The sequence below is a fragment of the Copadichromis virginalis genome, linkage group LG18 (assembly GCF_057382275.1).
Source record: "Copadichromis virginalis isolate Kocher_CV1m ecotype Utaka linkage group LG18, C_Virginalis_male_GT1.1, whole genome shotgun sequence".
Classification (NCBI taxonomy): domain Eukaryota; kingdom Metazoa; phylum Chordata; class Actinopteri; order Cichliformes; family Cichlidae; genus Copadichromis; species Copadichromis virginalis.
This window is the reverse complement of record NC_140635.1, coordinates 16,583,244-16,606,410: the sequence shown is the minus strand read 5'-3', so window position 1 is coordinate 16,606,410 and position 23,167 is coordinate 16,583,244. Positions and strand designations below refer to the sequence as shown.

Sequence of the window (23,167 nt, the reverse complement as noted above, 5' to 3'; positions counted from 1 at the left end):
AAGAGCATCTCAGCCATGATGTGCGAAGCCAAACGTGTTCCACATGGATGCTCGTAAACCTTTAACCTGTCTTTGTGTTTATTTTTATTGGGGGCCAAGAATGCCAGGAACACTGTGTTCACTTGTAATGTTGTGAGTCTAAATAAATGAAAGCAAATATTCAGACTACAGGGGCCACGTAAGGGCTGTATGTTTTTCTTTCTTCTGCAGAGAATCACATCTGTCTCCCATTCTATTCACTTAAAAAGCAGCAGAAAGAACAGTTCACCGTGTGTTTTGAAGCTCTCATTCATCCGAGTGAATATTTAATATTTGGCATCTTGCTAATTTTAATTTTTCAATATCATCTCTGCAGAACCATGGAAACAGCAAACACTGTAGAAAGTGGTCCTCCATGTTTCCTTTTTAATGATTGTCTCTTGAAAAATGCATCATGAAAGGAAGAAGAGGAGAAGCACAAATAAGGTTTGAGAAGAGCTGGTGAGCCTCCAGAGGGGAAGAGATGGGAGAAAAGGGTGAAAAAAGAAGTGGGAGTGATGAAGCTAGAAACAAGGCAGCTGGATGCAGACAGAATATCACTTTTCTTTATCCAAACCTGACACTTGTTGCTGTTGGATTAGTTAAATGTGTAAAACCTGAGTGTGAAGAGGAAAGACCTAAAATTGTAAATTGAAACTGTATGTACTGTATGCTGGTGTATGACACGCCTGACAACTGGATCATTAAAGCCAATTTCACAAAGGCCTGTGCCCCTCCCCCGGCTGAAAGGAGATGTCAAAGGTCTGTGACCTCTTCCATTTATGTGCATTGATCCCGCTACCGGGGGAGGGCTTCCTCCTCTAAGCCCTCCACCATCAGCTGTTATGTCTTAGTTTCACCTGCAGGAAACTGAGCAATTATATCTGTTTTTTTATTTACTTCAGTACACATTTCTTCTCTCTTTACCAACTATTGTCATACACGTAAACAGAAATTAGTACATAGTACTTATTTAGAGCCAAACCTGGGATTTTATGGCAAAGGAGGGTTGTACGTATTCAGTAGCACACTATAAGGTTTGATGAACAAAAAATTAAGTGGGCATCAAAATCCAGAGCAATTTAATTTAAAACTTAGGCTACGTCCACATGTACCCGGGTATTTTTGAAAATGCAGGTTTTTCTATGCGTTTGTACCTTTCGTCCACACGTAAACGGCGTTTTTGGTCACTGAAAACGGAGATTTTTAAAAACTCCGGCCAGGGTGGATATTTTTGAAAACTCAGTTTTTGCATTTATGTGTGGACGAGAAAAACGGAGAAAACGCAGCGTCAAAGGTGTGCGCATTTTTTGATGTCACACTGTGCGCCACGTTATTGTTTCGGTGAAATTAATTTCTACAATACTATTACTGTTAATTTTACTCTCTGCAGTGTTTAAATGCTTACATATACACACACAATTACTGTCCCTCCACACATACGACTTGGTTCTGCTTCTATTAGTGGTGTGCGGATCGATACTGAAATATCGATTCTTCCGATACCAGCAATTTATGTTCTAGAATCGATTCTCATATTATAATATCGATATTTTAGTACTCTGGGTTAAATTTGTAGTTCTTCCATTAAAATGAACGCAGTGGAAAGAAACTATACAATTCGGATCGTCTAATTTGGAAGGAACTACTTCCTCTTACGCCTTTCATAGTCATATGCGGAATACGGCTGTATAAATGTGTGGCAGCCCCTGGCGTGCACACTCACAACAATGGCTGAGCGCAAACAGAGTCCTGTGTGGACACGTTGTTGTTGCAACACCACTGACCTCGTCAAACACCCCGGAGTAAATCACATCACAGAATATGATAAGCTTATGTTGAGGCGAACTGAAGACGAGGACAGGGACAGGTGCTGCTAGGGCGAAACAGACGTCTCTCGCAGAGTCCTTTAGTGCTGCAGGCAGGCAACATGCTCAAATAGCGCACGTCAGTTTTTTTTATTTATTTCTATATGATTATTCTGCATTATTAAGCAATAAAAACAAGTTGTCTGATGTCCTCTAATCATTATGAAGCAATATGGTTATGTTATTATTACAATTACATAATACAATTATATATTGTATTATGTAATGCAATGAAACATTAAGTTTTTGTACAGAGTATCGGTATCGGATCAGTATCGCCGATACCACCCTGAATTTTACTTGGTATCGGATCGGAAAGGAAATCAGTGGTATCGCACATCACTAGCTTCTATGCCCCAGCTTTGTTACTTTTTCCCACTGAGGCTTCGAGACTTCTGATTGGCCAACATTTCTGCACGGTTAGGAATATATCGCCACCTGTTGCTTTGGCATGTTCCTAGCAGCGTTTTCCTTCATTTCTGCCTTTACGTGTGGATGGGATTATTTTTAAAACGAAAACGGAAAATCTCCGTTTTCAAAAATACCCGTGTACGTGTGGACGTAGGCGTTTCTGTTTGAAAACGCATCGTTTTCTCTCCGTTTTGGCCTCCCGTCCACACTGAGACGGCCTTTTCCCCAGGGAAACACGCAGCATTTTGAAAACGCTCTCGAAAACATACAAACATTCAAAACGGATCTGTCCCGTCACAGTGTGGACACTCGAAAACGCAGACTTTCTAAAACGATGACGCATTTTAGTCATGTGATGCAGTCATGTGACCAATTAAACAAAGATAGTGGAGTGCATTATACAGCAGTTGTTTTGATTGCTCTCAATTTTGACAGCCCTAAAAAAGATTAATATCAGTTTGTACATGCTCCAGATAGCTTTTGTTCAAGTTCTTTAATTCTCATTCGCTTTTGCGCATGCACAGTACTGGAACGTAAGCGTTTTCGGCCGTTTCAATGTGGACACACAACTCTGACAACGACTAAAAACACTAGTGTGGACATAGCCTTAGGCTGAACTTAATTTAACTCACCCCTTAAATAAAATGCAGATAATTAACTGTTTAACGTTATCCCCTCAGCAGACCATGAATTTGTGCTTCTGGGTGAGAGTCTGCTTCACACCTCAGTGTTTACGGCCTGCTCAGGAGCAAAGGGGAAACGGAAACGATGTAAGGATGAAATTCCTCTGAGCTGAAAGAATGCCCCCTTTTTTTCCCTCTCTCTCAGTCCTAGAGTGATCTGGCTTTTTGGGATGGATGAAAGGAACTTATAGTCAAGAATGTAGGACATGTAAAATGTAGAGGTTAGTGATGGGATTTCCGGCTCTTTTTAGAGATCCGGCTCTTTCGGCTCGGCTCACTAAAAAGAGCCGGCTCTTTCGGCTCCGAACCGGCTCTTCAGGTTGTTTTGTTGCTTTAATTAATTTATCATTAACAATAATATAAAATTATGCAGAAAAAGAATTACTAATGTAAAAAAAGTGGTTTTATTTATATATGTTTATATATGGCCCCTAGAGACAAAGCACGTACAAACTCTAAAGCATATACAAACTCCAAAAAGCACGTACAAACTCCAAAACACATTTCTAGCGTTAACTAAACTTCCAAAACAGAGCTACTCAGATCACTTAAATTACACAATTGAAAGCATGTGTGTAATGTTTGTGTATTTATAGACAAGCACTCATATTTATTCAAATAATTTAAAAAAAAAGTTCTTGTACCTGTTACTACCACACACCAAATCCGGTTGTTGATACTTCCTGGCTTGTGTAGCCACTAGGTAACAAAAGCTCAACACTGCGCCCTAGCATCCTGGAGCACTTCTGTTGTCTTTTGTACGTGATTCTGAGTTTGTACGTGCTTCTGAGTTTTTACGTGTTTTGGAGTTTGTACATGCTTCTGAGTTTTTACGTGTTTTGGAGTTTGTACATGCTTCTGAGTTTTTACGTGTTTTGGAGTTTGTACATGCTTCGGGGTTTGTAAGTGCGTCTGAGTTTTTACGCGTTTTGGAGTTTTTACGCGTTTTGGAGTTTGTACATGCTTAGGAGTTTGTACGTGCTTTGTCTCTAAGGGCCACCATAAATATACTTTATTTATTCTCTCCACATAAAATGTAATAAATAAATCATATAATACAAAAAACAACTATTTACATTTTAAACTTTTAACTATTTAAATTTTCAGCTTTTTCCTTTTAAACAAATTTAACGTGAAACAACACAAAACACTGCAAACCACAACACAATTAAATATAAATTAAAATATAAAAACAAAAAGAAAATGCACATTCTCTGTCATATGGGCCGGCATGATTTCTGAATCCTTTATCATCTGCAACTGAAAATAGTGGATGATTACTATACCTTTCTAATGTGATGTTGTTGTCCCTTGCTCTTTTTCTCTCTGGCTCTGTTCCTGTGCTACTGCGAGTGTAACTAACGCCCCTCCCCCCTCTGCCCAGCGCAAAGTGCAGGCCGCGCGTGCGGAGTTTAGCGGAAAAAGGGCGAGAGAGAGGGTGAGAGAAAGGGGAAAAAAAGGCTCGCGTCGTTCACTTCAAAGAGCCGGCTCTAAGAGCCATTTCGTTCGCGAACGACCCATCACTAGTAGAGGTGCAGCCAAAAACGCTGGGCTGAACATCCTGCTCTTTGTTGCAAAAGGAGATCTATGATGCTAATCTTGGTGGTGTGTCTGTGTGTGTGTACATTTATGCATGACTGCTACGCAACCACAGTAGACACCACTTCCTGTTGTCCTGTTATCTATGATTCTGACATGCAGGGCAGGCTCTTATCTGTCACTGCTGGATTTTGTGCTTGACTAACCAAATGACTTAGTGAACCTAATCCTTAGTTTATTTAAGCCTCCTGTTACCATGCTCAACCTCTATTCATACACTCCTTTTTGTGGTGCAGTTACAGAATATTATCATCCAGACTTTTACGCTCTTTTCATCTGCACATGAACCCCGAGAAATGAATGAAAACGAGCTGGTTGTGCCCTCGAGTCAATCGCCAGGAAGTGTGTCAAAGGTTCACCATGAAAGCGGGAGTTCATGCACGTGTTTGTGGGGGACTGATGGCATGTCAAGGTGAAGGAGAGACTCTCGCTGAACTCTTGGAAAAAGAAATTAGGTTGTGTCTTGCAAATCACATCACAGTAGGATTGTGGCACGAAGTACAGACTCATGTCTACACTGTTCCTCCTTTTTTTTTTAAGATCAATCTCTCAGATTATTGTGGACTCCATTACAGCAATATGAACTCACGAAGCGCAAATTGTGCGTGTGTCTCCACTGAGATCACTCAGTCATAATATATCCTCATTCTTGCCACTGAAACTTCGAAAGCATTCAGCGGAGAATCCCTTCTTGCACAGCAGTGTTATGGAACAGTGTGTTCTCACAGGGTGTACTGCTGTATTCCCTGCCCATGCACAGATGCCAGCTCCAGCGGTACAGTACCTGCAGACAGAAATTTCAGCCAGCAGCTTCATGTTCGTTTTAAAGAGCACAGCATGTGCTGTGCCACAGTCTGGATCACAGCATGTGCTGTGCCACAGTCTGGATCACAGCACAATACTGTGAAGGAAAATTTACGGTTTTGCTTTCCAAATCCTCCAGATAAAATGATCTTGTTGTGTTTTTGCTCATAACAATAAACTGGAGTGTTTCTAGTTTAAAGGGGCAAAAAAGTAAGTGCTGGCAGCACAAGCATGTGACTTTAAAAAAGGGAGAGTTGTTGATGTCACTTGTTTTAAATCTTTTTTTTTTCTTTTTTGATTTACTTCATCTTTACAGACCAGTTTTACTTGGGCAGGATTAGTAAAAGATTAGACATTTTCACAACATCAACACGTTTGAAGGCTTGAGTTGCCTGAGTTATGACACTATTCTTCCAGTTGTCCACATATTAAAATTTCCTGTCTAATAGTATGTTGGCCCAACTGCGTCCTGCTAAAATAGCATGGAAACATGATCTCTGGAGGTGCTTTTGGTGTCTGGCAAGGGACTTTGGCAGAAATCCACTCAGTAGGTTGTGGTCTGCATTTAAGACGCTGATTGGTGAGCCACAGCTGAGCCCAGCATCCTTGTGCAACACTTTAAATTTTACTTGACAATGCATAAGGAGCTTCAGTTTCTTCCTTCTGAACAACTTTTTGAACAGAACAACACTGTTTAAAAACTGCTTTTTTCCAGCAGCCATTAGTCAGATAAACATATCATAGCTTTGCTACATGTGTCTGTGTCTCTGCTGAAAATGTGAGTATAGATGACTCACTGCTGCAAAGTAAATCTACCTATGGGTACAAATAAAGTAACCTGAGCCTGAACCATTGCAATGAGATGAAAGAACAGCGGGTAGCTCTGCATGTTTGATTTGGCAGATTTTTTTTGTTGTTGAATGTTCTTCCTGACACACACAACCCCAAAAGGATTTGTATCTTTACCTGGGATCGAACCGGCTTTAGGCGATTGTCTAAAACACTATATTATGTCATAACTAAAGCAATTTCACTTCATCTGTCTGAATGTTCTGTTCACACAAGCAAGCAAAAGATTTATTTTTTTTAGCATTTACTGCTTTACATTTTGATTGGCATTGCAGTTTAGCTTTAAAATTTTCTTCTTATTACTCCCTCAGCTCCACCAAGCCCATTTAACACATACAGAAGTGCTCTGTTTTTGACTGCATGTCACATTTTATGTGACACAACAGCTATAATGGCATACAGCATTGCATATGATTATTAGTGTGTCTCTTAACTGCAGTGTTAATGGGTTTGGGTGTAGTGCTGTTTTTTTCCCCTCCAGATGAGGAAATAAAACAATCGGAGTTAGTCTATAAAATGCAATCACCCGCATGGATCAGGAGAGAGCCGTTAGAGACAAAGGCCAGGGGTCGGGTGGTACTCTGAAAGCCACGCCCACTGCAACCGAGGCCCAAAAAGTAAATAAGATCGCTTAATATTAGCTGGCTCAAAAATGTGAGCTTTTGCTATGTTAGCAAGCACTGTTATACGGCTAATGTTGTTTAAAATGCTTTAACTCGATTGACAGACGTTCAGTAGGCTAAAACTGACCTGTTAATATTTATGACCAAGAAAAAAAATACTTCACACACACACAGGCAGTGGGTTAGGTTGGTATAAATTTTTCCTCTTGAAGTCTCAATTTTTCAGTTTAGCATGCTAAAAGTTTTTTAGTTATTTACCCAGGTTGTATTCAACTGCTCTGCAACTTTCAGCCATTTGGTTTATTTTCAATTTATAACGAGAGGACGGAGTTGGCGACGATTACCTTCTGGATCAACAACAAAGGTAAAAGTATACCATGGCGTAGTGTACTGAAATGCTAAAAATGTAATTGAGTCGGGTAGCTAATGATGAGCTAGCTTCCTCTAATGCTAGCTGAAACTAGCATCACTCTTTACTGTTATTGTTGGTACAGTAACAGTAAAGAGTATCAAAAAAGACTGTTTTAACTCAGTTGTACTGGTTCTTGTTTTTTATTTAGATTATAGGGCTTCTCCGAGGACTAATTTTATCAAATAAGTTGTTCATATTTTAGTACTTTTGAGCCACTATGTTGTTTGTTGCGGCATTGTGAATTTCCTGTGTCCTCTTCCAAATTAAAAGCTTTGTAAGACAGAAGTCATTTCTGTCCCAGCAAGGCTTTTCTTGTGAAACAATTGCAGGAACCCTGTGTCAAAAATTCAACCCAGTTTTAATATGAGAAAATGGGGTGTATGGAATTATTTATGGGTTTAACCAGCGGACCTTTGATGACTGATTACTAATTCACGTGTTATTCTGTCACCTTGTAAAATTAATGAGGGGGGTGAGAGGGCTTCAGAGAGGGAGAGAGTGATTATCCATCCCACAGGGATATTAGCAGAGTGAAGAGGACACTTTCGGGGAGGGCAGTGGGGCACAATCACAAAGTGTTTTCTCTATATTTCTGTATGCACACATTAGCGGAACAAGAGCCAAAAATAATGGGCTAAGGAAGTGCTGGGGTAATCAGTTTCCAGTCCTGTAAAACAAACCACAGATTCAGTTAAATGATGTTAAAAACTTCTATATGTTTATGCTGAGGTCACAGAGACTGAGGACTTTGTGAACTGTCCATTAGCATAGTCTATTAAATAATTTGTCATTTATAGTTGGTTAATGTTTCTAGCCTGGCCATCCAACCATGTGCATGCGTGTGTGTCTTAGGTGCACTGCAGAACTAAAGCATATACCAGCTCGCTGTTCAGCACTCGAGCACATTTTCAGCTCGAGTGTAGCCAGAAATAAAACATGCAGACATTCACCAGACTATTTTATAAGTAGATCTGTGCATTCACTTTAACACCAAAACATGTTTTACACAAACACATACACATAAAGTGGATTTTCTTAGCCTTGCTGAACTTTATACATATTTTTTTAATCTAAGTCTGTGTGGGTTTGGAGGTTTTGTGTAAGGTCTTTCTTGTGATTGTTAAGACTGATTGTGGAATAGAAAACTAATTGACCATCACCAATTTGCTGGCTCCACACTGCAGTGATGTACACATTCACCTCGTCTTTTCTGCGAGGTGGCACAGTTGCTTTTAGGGTTGGGTCAGGACGAGCACCAAATCAAACACCAATCAGATCTCTTGTGAATAAGAGAACAGCTAAAAGTAGCATTTAATTTTATTTTAATAATCCAGCTGTGAAAATTGTAGCTGTGTGAATAATCTTTGCTTATTGGTTTGGGCTGATCAATCATGACATTATTTTTGCTCCAATTGACATCTGAAAATCATTTTAACAACCCATTTGGTGTAATCTCTCTTAGATGTTGGAGTTGCAACACTGATGCACATTTCTTTCTTTTTTTTCTATGTGTATAATTTGTGTATAATTGTTAATGTGAGAGAACTTGATGTATGCTAACAGCAGCTGGAAACACTCAAGCTTTCAGCCAGATTTCCCGCGTCACCTTGGCAGCATCTTTGCCTTAGCCCATAGATGCTTTTCCAAAAAATGCTGCTGCCCACGCACACATAACCTTAATTACACAAACACGACCCCAAACAGGACATTACTCACTCATTCTCTCTCCCTTTTCATATTGAAATACAAGGTCAGTGAGCGTTCCTGCAGCCAGGATTGTGTGGGAGAGGGCTGACTGTAGCAGAAGGCTATACCATTGGCTGTTGCAGCCCGTCCAAGGCTAAGGTGACCAAGACCCAGCCATGTGCTGCGAGGACTCAGCGTTCCTCTGTGGAGGTGGAGGTCATTCTGTCTCGCTCTCACTCTCTGTAGCACCCTCGCTCTCTCTTCTCCATTATCTGTGCGAGGCACAATTTCAGCTTGAGTGCAGCCAGAAATAAAACATGCAGACATTCAACAGACTATTTTATAAGTAGATCTGTGCATTCGCTTTAACACAAAAACATGTTTTAGAGACTTTTTATTACATTTTCATCCCTATTCAAAGAAAAACTTTTCCCAAAGCATGCTGATCATAATAATTTTAAGGGATTTAAAGAAATGTTTTGGGGGAGGTTTTCCTTTAATTTGTCATGTCAGAATGTTTTTACAAAACACTTGCAGCATATCAGGCTTTAATTTAGAAAAGTACAAAATACCTGACTATTAAATTCAGTTTTATTTATACAGTGTCAAATAAGAACAATAGTCGCCTCAAGATGCCTTATATTGTAATATAAACCCTACAATAATACTATATGTTTACCTATAATGACTATATCAGAGCAAAGGGGAATTCTAAAACTACATTTAGCTGTGCTTGTAGTGCAATTGAGGCGTGTATTGTCTACAGTAGAAAGTTTTAAAATTCATTCAGATTGTCTTTATGTAGTTCTTTTACTGACAAGGTTGATTTCATGAATGATTGTAAAACCTTTTTTTTTTTTTTTTTTTTAAATCTCACATACCAAAGTTACTAAGAGGCTCTTGGCTGGTAAAATGTCTCCTCTGGTGGAGGGACCCTGGGCAGGATGAAGTGATAACAGCTCTGAATAGGTTTACTGTCACTTTTTCAAATCGGCACGGTTTGTGTGCAGGGTCAAGCCCCAAACAAAGGCTGGACTGCTTCCATTGTCCGATTAAGACAAAAAGAGTCCTGCTGATGCTGCGGCTCTTGCTGCTGTAAGGACGACTGATGGGATTTAAGTGTGTGTCCCGTCACCGAGGGCAACCTGGTGCCTATTAATCGGGAGGGTGGTGGAGAATGGAGGAGATGTGGCGAGAGAGTGAGGGGGTAACGGGGGTGGGGTGCTGCCAATGCAGCAGTTCCGCCTGGGGTCAGGAAGAGGGGTATGATGGATACAGCTGATCGCCCTGTAAGGAAGTTTAGAGGGAAAGAGGAGGAGGCTCTTTCTCCAGGACATTAAGAAGCCTCTTTGTCATGCTGTCAGTCAAATAGATTCAAGGTGGCCGAGATCTTTTTCAGGAAGGAAAAGAAAGGAGAGGTCCCATTGTGAAAAGTGGATCTCTTTGGATGCCTGATAAACACAACAGACCTCTTTCTTATGTGCTCTCCATGAGTGTGTGCTGAAATTAAGTCAGTGTGTTGGATGTGTGAACCTTTGAGAGAGTGAGTTGTCCTTAAAGGGGGGGAAAGGTTTAAAGATAGATTTAGTGGAGTGCTAATAATTATTTTCATTATTATTTAACTTGCCAGTTGTCTTCATTATTATCATTATCTGTCAATACAAGAACATGGATTCGGTCTTTTAAACCTCAAACAGCCGTCTTATTTTGAATTTAACAGTTTAACATATTTAAATAGTCGAGGAACTGAAGCATCACAGCTGAGAAACTCTAACTAGAACTTTGAGTCTTGTAAAATTAGTTAGTTGATTAATTATCAGAAAGGTTGACAATTAATTTCTTTTCATTATTTACTTTATCAATCGTCAAGATGAATTTGGGTAGATTTATACCTAGTACAAATTTTTCAGCAGTTCATTTGGAAAAAAGATGAAGACCTCTGTTTAAAATAATAATAATGAATTAAATTTAAAAAATAGTTTTTGAGAATTCAAAGAACAAGAAGCAGGATTGTGACTTTTTTCTCATAAATATCACTTTTAGAATTGTAAAAAGTTAGAATTGAGAATAAAGTACAAATTATGAGGATAAATTTAACTGAAAAAGTCTGAGTTCCTGGGTTAAAGTTAGAACTTTGTATCGGTTAATGCTGACTTTTTTTGGTTTGTTTTTTGTCTTAGAATCCAAAGGGGGTCATGACCCCCAAATTTTTTTTTCCAGTGGCTCTTATTCTCTTCTGTACATTTCAGTTTCAGTAGTTTTTTAGTTTAATTTTCCAAAGTATAGTCTACAGGTACATGCATATGTTGTAGAATGATGTAGGATGTAGTTTCAAGTTGTGGGAATGAATTTGTTGTAAAACAATACTCGGCCCTTTCCAGTGATCACCTCTGAAGTCTCTCACATCTTCAGCACCTCCATTTGACTGATGTTTGGTCTGCGTGGAGGATGGAGGGCAGCCCAGGCCAGCTCCTGGAACTGGAACATGACCCCTTTGCTGGTTTGTCATCTGATAAGCGTAAATGTTTTGATAGCGTTGGCCCTTTCACCATGATCCATGGATCTCCCTTTACACCCCATAACAAACAGGGCTGTCTAAACAGCACTTTATAGCCAGGACAAGGCCTGGTCAACCATTATCAAAGATCTAATCTCAAATGAGCCATTGTGTTCAGACCAGATGTTAGAAGTAGCTGTGAAAATGGTAGAGGCTCAATTGGATGAAATAAAGGCCAGTCATGGAATATGGCTATTTACATGAATTTGACTATAAAAAGCTTTTATTTTCTCTCTTTTATGCAAGGTCAGGAATGATTGACTTGTTTCCAGTCCTGGAGTAAAAAAATGATGTTTTAGAGAATGTATTATAACCACTTTAAATTCAAAGCAACAAATCTTTGTCTCCTTCGTCCTCTTGCCCTTTAGCATTGACCGGTGTTTGACTGCTGCCAGTGACAGCTTTACAGTATGCAATAGAACTTATTGTTGCCTTATTCAATATGGCTTCCCTGAATAAGTCTATAAATGTATTAGGGTCCTGTGTCTCTCTCCCTGTTGTTTCAGTTTAGGTGAACTGGCGTTCAACCCAGCAGTGTTGTAAAATGCAGATTGGGTTCACTAGCAGGCCTCCTGTTTTATTACACAGTCATGGACAGCATTGTAAATTTTCGCTTGTCCTTCACTTTCATTCGATTATGCTAGCTGGGAAAATCTTCTGCTACATAATCTAGAGGGTGGCAGATATTTTTTGCAAGTGATGATGCTTCCTGAAAGTCTAAACGTTTGTTGCTACTATTTGTTTTTATGTGGGCTCATGAAAAAGATGCCCAGCAACTTAAATTTGACATGTTACTTAGTAAATGATAGAAAATTAAATATGTGCAGTCTCTCACAGAATCAAAGTGCCTGGACTTGTTGCTTGATAAAGGCTGTAGAACATTCTCATAAGTGTGTCCTTCATTTACAGTTCCTTAATGACAAAAAAAGTGTAGTTTTATGCATCTCGCTTGGATTTTTACTGGAACTGATATCAAAACTGGGAGGACGGGTGATACTAAACTTCCCGAATCAATTGGAAAAAATATTAATCCACATTAATATGCTACATTTGGCATATTGCTTCCTGTTGAGCGGCAACAAATGGTCTGTAAAGGTGGCGATTATTAGTCACACAATTTGTTTTTTTATCAGGCAAACAGAGAAAAGTCCATAAAGTTTTAGTTTATCATCCACTAAGGGCAGGGATAGCTCAGTAGGTAGTGGCGGCCCCATGATCGGAAGCTACAGCTACCCTGAGGTACCCCTGAGCAAGGTACCGTCCCTGCACACTGCTCCCCCGGGTGCCCAATGGCTGCCCACTGCTTCACTGAGTGAATGGGTTAAATGCAGAGAGGAATTTCCCCACGGGGATCAATAAAGTACACTTTCTTTCTTTCTTTCTTTCTTTCTTTCTTTCTTTCTTTCTTTCTTTCTTTCTTTCTTTCTTTCTTTCTTTCTTTCTTTCTTTCTTTCTTCTAAGAAGCAGTTTTATCAATTATCAATGTTGTTGCAGATTAATTTATATTTGAGTGAATAATCAATTTTAGCCAATCAGTCAACAGTTTCAGATGCATATTCAGTTATATCCTATAAAGAGCATGCTAAAATATTACGGTAGTTATTTCTATAAACAAACAGCTGTAGTATACAGTGTTTTCCACTTTTTGAGTTTGTTTTCCACTTGCGTTACATTAGTTATCAGTTTGGCAGACCTTCGGCACGAAATGATGCTGGCCCTTTGTCCATGGCTGAGATTTAGTTTAAGGTTAAATACCTTGCCCTTAAACTCTTCCTCTGGGCCACAGTGTGTGGCAAGGTCACCACTCCAATCAAGCTAGTGTTAACACAAAGACCGCTTGTCCCCTAATGAATTAGCTCTACAGTTTCTCAGCGAGTTAATACACCTCTCTCCAGACCCTCGCAGGCCTTTCCAGCCCTGCTGGCCTTTCACACGCACCCCCTAGCCCCTAATTTTTAAATGAGTTTTATAACTGGACAGTAAACCTCCAGTGGCTTAATGATGATGACTTCTTCATCTGCCCAAATGCTCCTTTTGTCCACCCCTCCTCCTGCCCAAGACCCTGCCCCCGTTCCCTCTGGTCACACCAGGCTTTAAACCTTGGTTCACCCCACTTTATAGATGCGCAGATAATCTCCTACGACGCACAAATGTGCATGTGCACACGCGTGCGCGCACACACACACACACAAACGGACCCTGGGGCTATTCTCTGCACTGAGCCCTGCTCTGTCTCTTTCTCAACGTCTTTCTTTCTGTTGCTGCTGACTTCAGCAATGGCATTCAACTGGAATGTTTGCCTTTGTTTGTTTGACTCACTGGAAAGCCATGAATGACCTTAGCTCATCTGCTATCCTCACTAGCACTGATTTGCACTTCAGGGCTCAGCAGGTAGCCCTGGGGAGTAGGAGTAGTATTTGGAGGAAGAGGGGGAGGTTTCGAAAGAAGGTTTGGGGGTTTTAATAAGGAAATGAGACCGGTAGACTGTCAAATGCATAGCAAACAAAAGTGCAACTTGTAACACCTTTGACAGGTAGCCCACTTGCCGCTAGTATAAATGGGTATTCTGTTACGGGAATTTCCATGTGGCGGTTTTGTCGTTTTCTTACTTGGGGGTTGTTTGTTTGTTTTTTGACAGTATAGGACTGTTTTGTCATCATAACAGGGTTATTAGCACCGTGTCCGCTCATACATCTGATGGATCTCGCTTCATTCTTAAAGTTGAAGCCTTGAGCTGCTGTGTAACGACAGGCATCCTATGTACTTCCATCAGTCATGCATGCACTTGGTTAGACAGGTTGATTAGATTATATAATGGAGCAGATACAAGTGTAGGCAAATGATTCTCTTGTAGCTCAGTCCAGGGTTCGGCAACTGCTGACTCAGCTAAGTCAAAGCTCCGGCACTCCTCTGGGAATCCAAGAGAGGAAGAGCTCCACTTCCCTACCCCCTTCCAAATTTAAGAGCCCAGAAAGCCCAAAATCTCCCATTAATGCTGGTCATGTGACTTGTCTTTCCTCAGGTGGCAGTGGCAGGAATACTTCCCCTTTGTCCCCTTAGAGTGGTGAAGGATGGGCTCAGGGGCGGGCAAGCATTCAATCCACACTCTTTTGTTTTGCAGCACAGTGTCTTTTGAGGCCAAAGAAAATGCGGGGTTTACTCATTATCTCCATTTTAAATGGGCTATTTAGGACAGGCCATGTCAAAGTCAGAGGCTTAGAGATAAATCACGCTGACAGCTCTTTTCCCCCAGTTGAACTTGCGGTTGTGCTGGTGTCAGTTGGATCTTTGTCAAAATTTCACTTTCATTGCAATGGATGGACTACTGCAGGTAGTCTGTGTTTACCACCCAAAAATGCCAATTATAATTTAATAAAACGCCTGTGAGTCACTCTGATTTACTAAGTCTGGTCTAAATCAGCAGTTGCTTGGAAAATTTCACAGTCAAACTCAAACCCAGCATTTAGACAAATGTCTGACTGAGTGAAATGAGTGCATGAAGCACTAATGAATGCCCTGATTGGTTCGTGTGGTGGTTTACAGCAGCCGTCACACTGAATGCGCTGCAATGGAGAGGAGGTGAGAAGAGCTCCACACAACTTGATTAAAACAACTGTTGACCGTGTCTGTGGTAATGAACTGGAACGTCAGTCACATGGCTCAGTGAAGCAGGAACCCGGGCCAGTAAAGGAAGATATCAGATAATGGAGTCATTTATGATAAAACCATGTTAGTATTTTATGACTTGTTGGAAGTCGTCTCGTCTTAAAAATAGCATTTTTAAGCCAAAATGATCAAATGTCTGTATGAAAGCAAGAGACCTAGAATCCTAGGGTCACTGTCGACTGTTTCTTCCCTGCTGGCAAGTACATGTGAGTTCACTTGCTGTTTACCTGACAAATTCTTGCAAACATTTCAGCAAGAAAACAAACACAGAAGCCTTTGGATGCTGCACAAATCATACTGACTCTACATGTTGAAGGCCAGAGCAAAATATTCTTGCATTTTCCACCCATTAGAAACGGTGAACAGTTTCCTGCTACTACAGATAGACAGATAGCCAATTGTCTTTCCCATTAAAAGTCAGGTAATTAAAGGTGTTGCAGAATTTCCGCTACCCCAGAAAGAGAAAGTTTGAGTGTTTTCAACCTGACTCAAGAAAATACGGTGTAGACTGAGGTCATGTTGGCCTTAAGTCCTTCCTCTCTTGACAATGTCATGCCAACTGTGATCACTGGGCTGTAATGACATACAGTTCCCCAACATCTGCCAGCGCCTGTTGATTTGTGGTGCATTTCTGTTTATTTATTTTGACCAGATGAGCCTCCTGGTATTTATAGCAGGAGTAAAAGCCTAATGTGGGGTCAATCCTGGGTAAGGGCTATGGAGACAAAATGCCAAAGCTGACCTGACATTCTTGTCGGGGACAGATCCTTTCTGGTTCTGGAGTCTCTCCCACACACACACACACACACACACACACACACACACACACACACACACACACACACACACACACACACACAAAAACAATAAAAAGCTGGGTGTGGCCGTGAGAGATTGAGTTGAGCATAGGATAGAAAGTTTGATTTAAAGACTTGTGCCCCCCTCCCCTCTCTTTGCTTCATTCTTTTTGAAAATGAAAACTTCCACATGACACAGTGCCCATGCAGGATGTCTTAACGTGCTGGGGGTCACACGTGGCAGCGGGGAAATGTAGGCCCTCTCCTTTGTCGTCTCCCCCCAACACACACACACACACATAGAGAGCTCTGCAGGCCTCCAAGAGCATCTGTCACCACGGGGGGTCAGCAGGGCTGTAATGAATGAGCCCCCAATGGATACCCTCCCTCTTTGGCAAATGGCGTGGGACGGAGGAAGGCCTAGGGGGAGGTCGCTGTGTGTGTGTGTTTGTTTGCATGGGAGAGAGAGAGAGAAAGAGGAGGGAGGGTTTCTGCTGCAACAAGGGAAAGAGTGGGATTTCCAGTTCTCTGTAGAGGATAATGACAAAGGTGGCTACCAGAAAGGACTGAAACTCCATATGCTGCCTGGATATCAAAAAATAAAAGGATTTACTATTTAACATGGATGATATTTAAACAGGTGGCTTCACGTTTGGGATTTACTACACTTGATTGGAATTTTAAGCTGCTCGAGGAGTCATGGAAGGTACAGCAGAAGCTTCTTAAAACTGTGCTGTGTGTCACATGTGGCCCTGATTCAGCATTATTGGTACGGGTTTTTTTTAGCACCTCATTCAGTTTGTTTTATTCTCACCGCCCCCCTCTCCAGCCCCCATCACTTTTTCTCTCATGTCAGAGAAAGTGGCCTTTTTAATGTTAAGTGTGTGTTGAAATTTTTCCCGAATTTGTGCAACAGCGAGGTGTAAATATATATTTATGAAATTCCCCTTAAAACTGGCTAATTTCATTCAAACCCTGAATTAACTCATTTTCAGCTAGCTGCGTTTGTTTGATTAGCAAACGTCAAATAAAGGCCAAGTGTCAAGTTTAATTGCTTGATATCAACATCTTTTCCTTTTTATAAATGCAATGTTAGACAAAACACATTACCTTGCATTTGTTTGACTTTGCTGCAAAGCATATGCTAAATCACAATGTTATTAAAATGGGTGGAGGGTAAGCAAGTTTAATCCTGCCTCTTTCCCTCTGTTTAAACATTGTAATGTAATTATGCAGCTGAGCAAGAAACAAAAGGAGCCTGCAGAGAAAGAAAATTCCGGGTCAAAAGTAAGATTGGTTCAATTTAATGAACTTTTGATCTGACTTCTTTTCAGGGTAAAGCTCTGATATGGTTTTGATCTTTAACGGATCGCATATTGTGTAAGAAGAGATTTCACAAATAGCGCATCAGCTACAACAAAAATATGAGATGGGAACATTAATTCTAAGCAAGCTTTACTTATTTTTGTGCGAAGTTGTCAAGAGGAGAATCTCATTTTAGCTTTGTAGTGTACTCACCAATTGAAGAAAATTCACACCTCTTAGTTAATGTTGAATTTCCCTTTTTTTAAACTGAATGTAGTAAACAAGATTTCATTTTCAAGATTAAAAAAAGTTTTGGCTGCAATTTTTTTCCCCAACATTTTTTCAAGACTGCACATGTTGACAGATCAAAGTAAAATTTCTTAAACAATTGTGTATTTTTTTTTTTTTACCTAAATTATTATTTTTTTATATATATGCATTTTTGTATCAACCTATCTAAACAGAACATACTGCCATTGTATTAATAATGGATGTATATTTTATAGTTGGGCTGTGCTTGCATGCATTTAAGAAGCATTGTCTTTAACCATTAGCTTAATCCTGTCCCACTTTCAAGAAATTTGCTTAAGAAACAAACTAAAACAGCACTTAAGTCTGAATATTTTCTCACGTTACATCACTGGAAAAACAGAACTTTATTATGCAGCACCTCGGGCTTGTCTTGTTTTTGTGTCTAAATTTATGGCTTCTTCAGCTTCATCTCCAGAGTCATCTCTGCCTCCTGTTGTGATGTCTACCCGTCACAACCAGATAAGCATCAAAATATTTAAAGACTCTGCTCCCTGGGTAATTAGCCGGTTGCAAGAGCTTAGGTTTGAGTTTTACATCAACAGCTGCGGGAACACTTGTGGGAGGGCAAAACATAAACCAGAGTTGTATTTCAATTTTCTTTTCTTTTTTGGTAGGCAGTTCTGTTGTATCGGTGTTGCAGGCGGATACGCTTCTGCTTTGTGACACGCTGATGTTTTTAAGTCTCTGATGCACTCCATCACGCTGGCTAATCATTCACTAAATGGGTAAATACAAGTTGAACCAGCTTGTGTGCACTTTCTATTTGAAGGACTTGGACCCCAGACAAGATACTACTTTTTTTTCTTTTTTGAACAGAATATTTGTACAGTCAGAGGTGATGACTGGGTAGATTTTGGCTGTCAATGTTTTGAAAGGAACTTTGCTTCTGTTATATCAAAGCCTGATTGGCTAAACAATACTTTGTCAAAGGGTCAAAGTAACTTAAAGCCATTCAGAGGGTATTGACTGTGTGTTGAGTGCTGCAGCAACACCCAGTTGTACTTTATGAAAATGGCCTCGGGGCCGGGGAAACGTAATAGTGGGCTTTCTACACAGCTATACATGTACATGTATTATTGCTAATATATATTGTAATATATCTATATCACTAAAGCACTTCTGGATGGATGCAAACTGCATTTCGTTGCCCTGTACCTGTGCATGTGCAATGACAATAAAGTTGAATTCTATTCTATTCTATTCTATTCTATGTACACATGCCACAGGCTGAGCTGCACTTAATGTCTGAGTGGTTAAAAGTGCCCTCATTCATTTTGTGAATGAGCATGCCCTTTGGACTGTGGGTATTAGTTGCAGCTTAAATCATTTTGGGGGGGATTTCCAAACAGCTGTAGTTTTTTTTCCCCCTCAAATGGCCAAAAAGTAGACTCATCAATTATGTTTTATTATTTAGTATAAAGTAAAATACACTGGATATAATTGTTTATTTTTAGTTTGTTTGTTTAAACATTATAGATGTTTTGTGGGGGGTTTTGTCTGTAACTAGCACGTTCTTTTTATGAACATCCTGATTTAACATTCAAGCACAGAAAGTATAATTTCAACTATCTGGAGAAACCCTTAGCATAGTTAAACACTCTGAGCTAATCTTCAATCTTCCTGCTGCTTTCCCTCAGGTCTTCAAGCAACGAGGGAGTGACATGCCTTTGATGGAAATTTCTGCCGAGTGATAGCGATCCAGCATGTAGCAGAGTCCTGTCACACCTGGGAACAGTCTGACTGCGTAAGTCAGCCTGTTTTTTTGGGGGGGTTTTATGTGATGCTAATGTTTCCTCTCTGAGAATTTCAGATTTCACTCTCTGCAGCTCATTTTGTCCGTAGTGGTCTTCTCCAACCCTCTGAGTGAGGATTAGATTAGCCTTTTCTGACCCAGGGTCACATTCATGCAATCTGTTGATGCCACCCAGGAGCTGTGGAACGGCCTTGACTGACCATCTGACAGCCTGAAAGGCAGTTTTAAAGTCACCATTCATTGACGTGACTTCCCAGCATTGGCCATTAGTCTTTGAACATTAAACTGCTTCTTCTGCTCATTATGTTTAACCAGCCATCAGGCACACTTCAGCTGCTGACCTGAAATACCCTCCACCACTGCAGCTGACCTTAGCAACCACCTGAGTCACAACACCCGTTAAGTGACCCCTACCACAGTCACGCTTTGTTTTAAGTTGCACAGGTGGTAAAAGGTCATTTTTGGGATTCACCTCGCCCAGGCTGGGTTAATGACAAATCTGTCCAGTGGGGCTTCACACTCAGCCAAGCAGAGAAGTCTCCGGAGCCTGTTTTGACATTCAAAACGAACAGGCAATGGCTACAAATGTCCTCAGGCACCCAGCTTCTTTCTTTCTTTCTTTCTTTTTTCATTTAGCCATTAGTCATTGTTTCTCTGTGCAGCCACCTTCCTCCATCAGTTAAGCAAGAAGTACTGTAGCTTCGTTCTCTTAAGCTGCTTATCTCTTCCACAGCACAGTCAGGCACTGTTAATCTTGTCTTTTGTCTGGGTTGGTCAAATTCCTCCCCAGGAAGGTTGTTAAGTAAACATTGAGTCTGAAACCTGTCCAGGCACGGGCAAAATTGCACCTTCAAGGCAAACTGTGATCAGCTTAATTTCCACCTTACCTCTTATTTACAATATTATAAACAACGTTAGGAGTTTCTTTGTTTTGTGTGAAAACTGTAGATATTTATTCACCGACTGATATATTCAGTCAGTCATAATTAGTACTTTTTGTTTATTTTGTTACTTACACACACACACCTAAAGCACATACTGTTGTCATGTCACAGCTGTGTGGGATCTCAGACCTTAATGAGGAGTTTTTCCTCCAAACAGCTGAAGGCTAAACTGGTCAAATGTAGTCCAAGGACAAACATGAGGCATTTCAGGCCAAACCCGTGTTTCAAGAATGCAGCAATTAAAACTTTGTCTCTGCTGAGATGTTTTGACAAGCTGAAAGCTTTGAGTTTGATTAGGCGTCTTTAATAAATGGACACTGAAGTGCTGTTCAGTAAGTGAAGCTTTCTTTTTTCCACACTTGGAGTGCTTTCTGTTTCTCCTGCCCTCTGTTTTCTTCTCTTGCTGGCTTCTCTGAGACCACATGCTCAGCCCTCTGTCCAGCTGCCACCTGCTAGCAAAGAGTCGGCCAACCACGGGCCCACGCGGCCGACCTCAGCAGATGTCACTGAGTGGACACTAGGAAGGGGGTGGGTGGGAGTGCAGGCAGAGTAACGGCAAAGAGCAAAAGAGCGAGGCCAAAAAGGGATAGGAAAAAAGGATTGGCCTTGGCCATTATGTTTTGACTGACATCGACAAAGTAAAGTGTGTGTGTGTGTGTGTGTGTGTGTGTGTGTGTGTGTGTGTGTGTGTGTGTGTGTGTGTGTGTGTGTGTGGTTTGTGCTTTGTGCTACTACTGACACTGTCTAGTAGACTAAACATTTTTATCATTAACAGGAAAGATCACTGCAACTAAAGATTATTTTAACATTTCATATGTGTCAGGGTTTTTTTTTAATGATTGACTTCAAATGTAGGTTTTTTCTGACCAACAGTTCAAATTCTGAGAAGCCAAACTGAGCAAAGTTTGCACATTTTTGTAGAAAAATGAACGTTGTTCACATGAGATCATGTAGATTTTAGCATCCAGTTCGGGCTTGTGGTTGGATGGAGCCTGGATCTGTTGGATTTAACTTTTATAAAGTTCTAAAATATAAAACGTGGGTCATGCTTCATGTCTGTGATGAGATCTGAGCTTGGAGATTCATCCTGCATTTTAGGCTTGTGCAGCTTGATGCATAAACCCATATTGGTTCTGAAATTTTTAAGCTGGTTGCTCCAGGTGGTAGTTGATTAGCAGTTTTCAATAAAAACAAAATTTGACTCACACCATCAGAGCACAGTAGTGTTTATTTGAAACATGAGTACATTTTCTTCAGAGATCTGTTGCTTTTTAGATTTTGGCTCTCTGTTGAGCTTGCTATTAGCACACAGGAAATAATCAATAACTTGAGATGAGAAAAACCATGACTGTATTCATTTCCTCATGCTCCTCTTTTCTCTCCCCCTCTCTCTGCTCCCACAGATAATGGGGAATTCATACGCAGGGCAGCTGAAGTCTGCCCGATTTGAGGAGGCTCTCCACAACTCAATTGAGGCGTCCCTGCGCTCGAGCAGCGGGGATCCACAACCCATCTTCACACAGCTGTACTTAGAGCCTGAGACGTATCCTGGTAACATGGAAGGTAAGAAGCTCACAGCAAGCTGGAAAAAAATCAGTTTGAACTATATTGAGTTCATTGGACAGCTAGTGCTTTAGAGACTTAGCCTTATGTAGCATATATTTAAATTTTGTCAGAGGGTTCACTAAACATTCCACTTTTCTGTTGAAGTATTTCTTAAAATGCAGTTAAATTTTTAGTAAAAATAATCTTACATTTTTGTAGTTGATATGAAGTCGAAAGCTGGCGTAGCACTCCATGGCAGGGAGCACCCAGGGCACGAGCTTGTGAATGGCAACTCTTCCAACGATCTGGAGGAGCTGGAAGACGAAGACGACTCGGACACCAGCAGCCCTCCACTTCCCTACCTGCAAGCTCCTGCACCGGATGGCTGCTGCACCCTGGATGGTATGACCTCTATGCATCCATCCATCCATCCATTCTCTTTTGCTTATCAAATCCCACCCCCCTGGGGCATTTCTGTGTGGAGTTTGCATGTTCTCCCCGTGTCTGTGTGGGTTCTGTCCGGGTACTCTGGCTTAGTCCCACAATCCAAAGACAAACAGTTAGTGAGGTTAGGTTTATTGGTGATTCGAAATTACTCATAGGTGTTAATCTGGCATGTGAATGCAAACGTTGTGAATTCATTAGTATGATCTCAGGAGTGTTGTGTTGCTGTTCCAGAATTTTTAACAAGCATGCCAGATGTATTAAATTTTTGTAGAAACTTTATTTGTTTATTATTACATCTCTTAATCTACTGTTTACTTAAAAAAAATTTCCTCCTCCTCATCTCTCAGGCTTCTGTCAGGCCGGGAAAGACCTCCGCCTAGTCTCCATAGCAACAGAGCCCATCGAAGTCCCAGCAGGCTTCGAGCTGGTCGGTGCCAAGTCCCCCACTGTTCCTGAGCACATCTTGGTGTGCGCCGTGGACCGGCGTTTTTTGCCTGACGAGAATGGGAAAAATGCACTTTTAGGTCAGTGTGTTCCCGAGCGTTCGGATCAAGTAAACAAGCCAGAATTGACGTAATGAGCCAAGTTCCTGCTGAACTGAGCACGCTCTGTTGCTAGCTGGCACAGGTCATGCATTAGCCTGCAAATGTTTGGAAAGCAATGTAATTGTTGCATTTTTATGTCTTGCAGGTTTTTCAGGAAACTGTGTGGGCTGTGGTGAAAAGGGATTCAGATACTTCACCGAGTTTTCCAATCACATCAACCTGAAACTTTCCACACAGCCCAAAAAGCAGAAGCACTTAAAATACTACCTGGTGAAGAATTCTCAGGGTGCTTTGTGCAAAGGACCCCTCATCTGCTGGAAAGGTAAATATACACTACAGACTC

The 23,167-nt window shown here is 40.8% G+C and overlaps 1 protein-coding gene across 9 annotated transcripts in view; it reads left to right on the top strand.

Moving 5' to 3' along the window:
- Nucleotides 1–23,167, top strand: part of greb1l (GREB1 like retinoic acid receptor coactivator) — a 46,921-nt gene that overhangs the window by 2,937 nt on the left and 20,817 nt on the right. For 2 of the 9 annotated variants that reach the window (XM_085438332.1, XM_085438326.1), the window contains exons 1-8: nucleotides 6,671–7,041; nucleotides 7,147–7,219; nucleotides 9,018–9,163; nucleotides 19,228–19,334; nucleotides 21,691–21,850; nucleotides 22,052–22,234; nucleotides 22,627–22,803; nucleotides 22,970–23,146. In XM_085438332.1, coding sequence (XP_085294458.1) covers nucleotides 21,694–21,850; nucleotides 22,052–22,234; nucleotides 22,627–22,803; nucleotides 22,970–23,146 — 694 coding nt within the window. In that variant the 5' untranslated portion in view covers nucleotides 6,671–7,041; nucleotides 7,147–7,219; nucleotides 9,018–9,163; nucleotides 19,228–19,334; nucleotides 21,691–21,693. Of the gene's footprint in view, nucleotides 1–6,670; nucleotides 7,220–9,017; nucleotides 9,164–11,277; nucleotides 11,454–16,437; nucleotides 16,680–19,227; nucleotides 19,335–21,690; nucleotides 21,851–22,051; nucleotides 22,235–22,626; nucleotides 22,804–22,969; nucleotides 23,147–23,167 lie in introns of those variants that run through there. The other 7 variants (XM_085438334.1, XM_085438333.1, XM_085438329.1 and 4 more) reach the window with 6 other exon arrangements.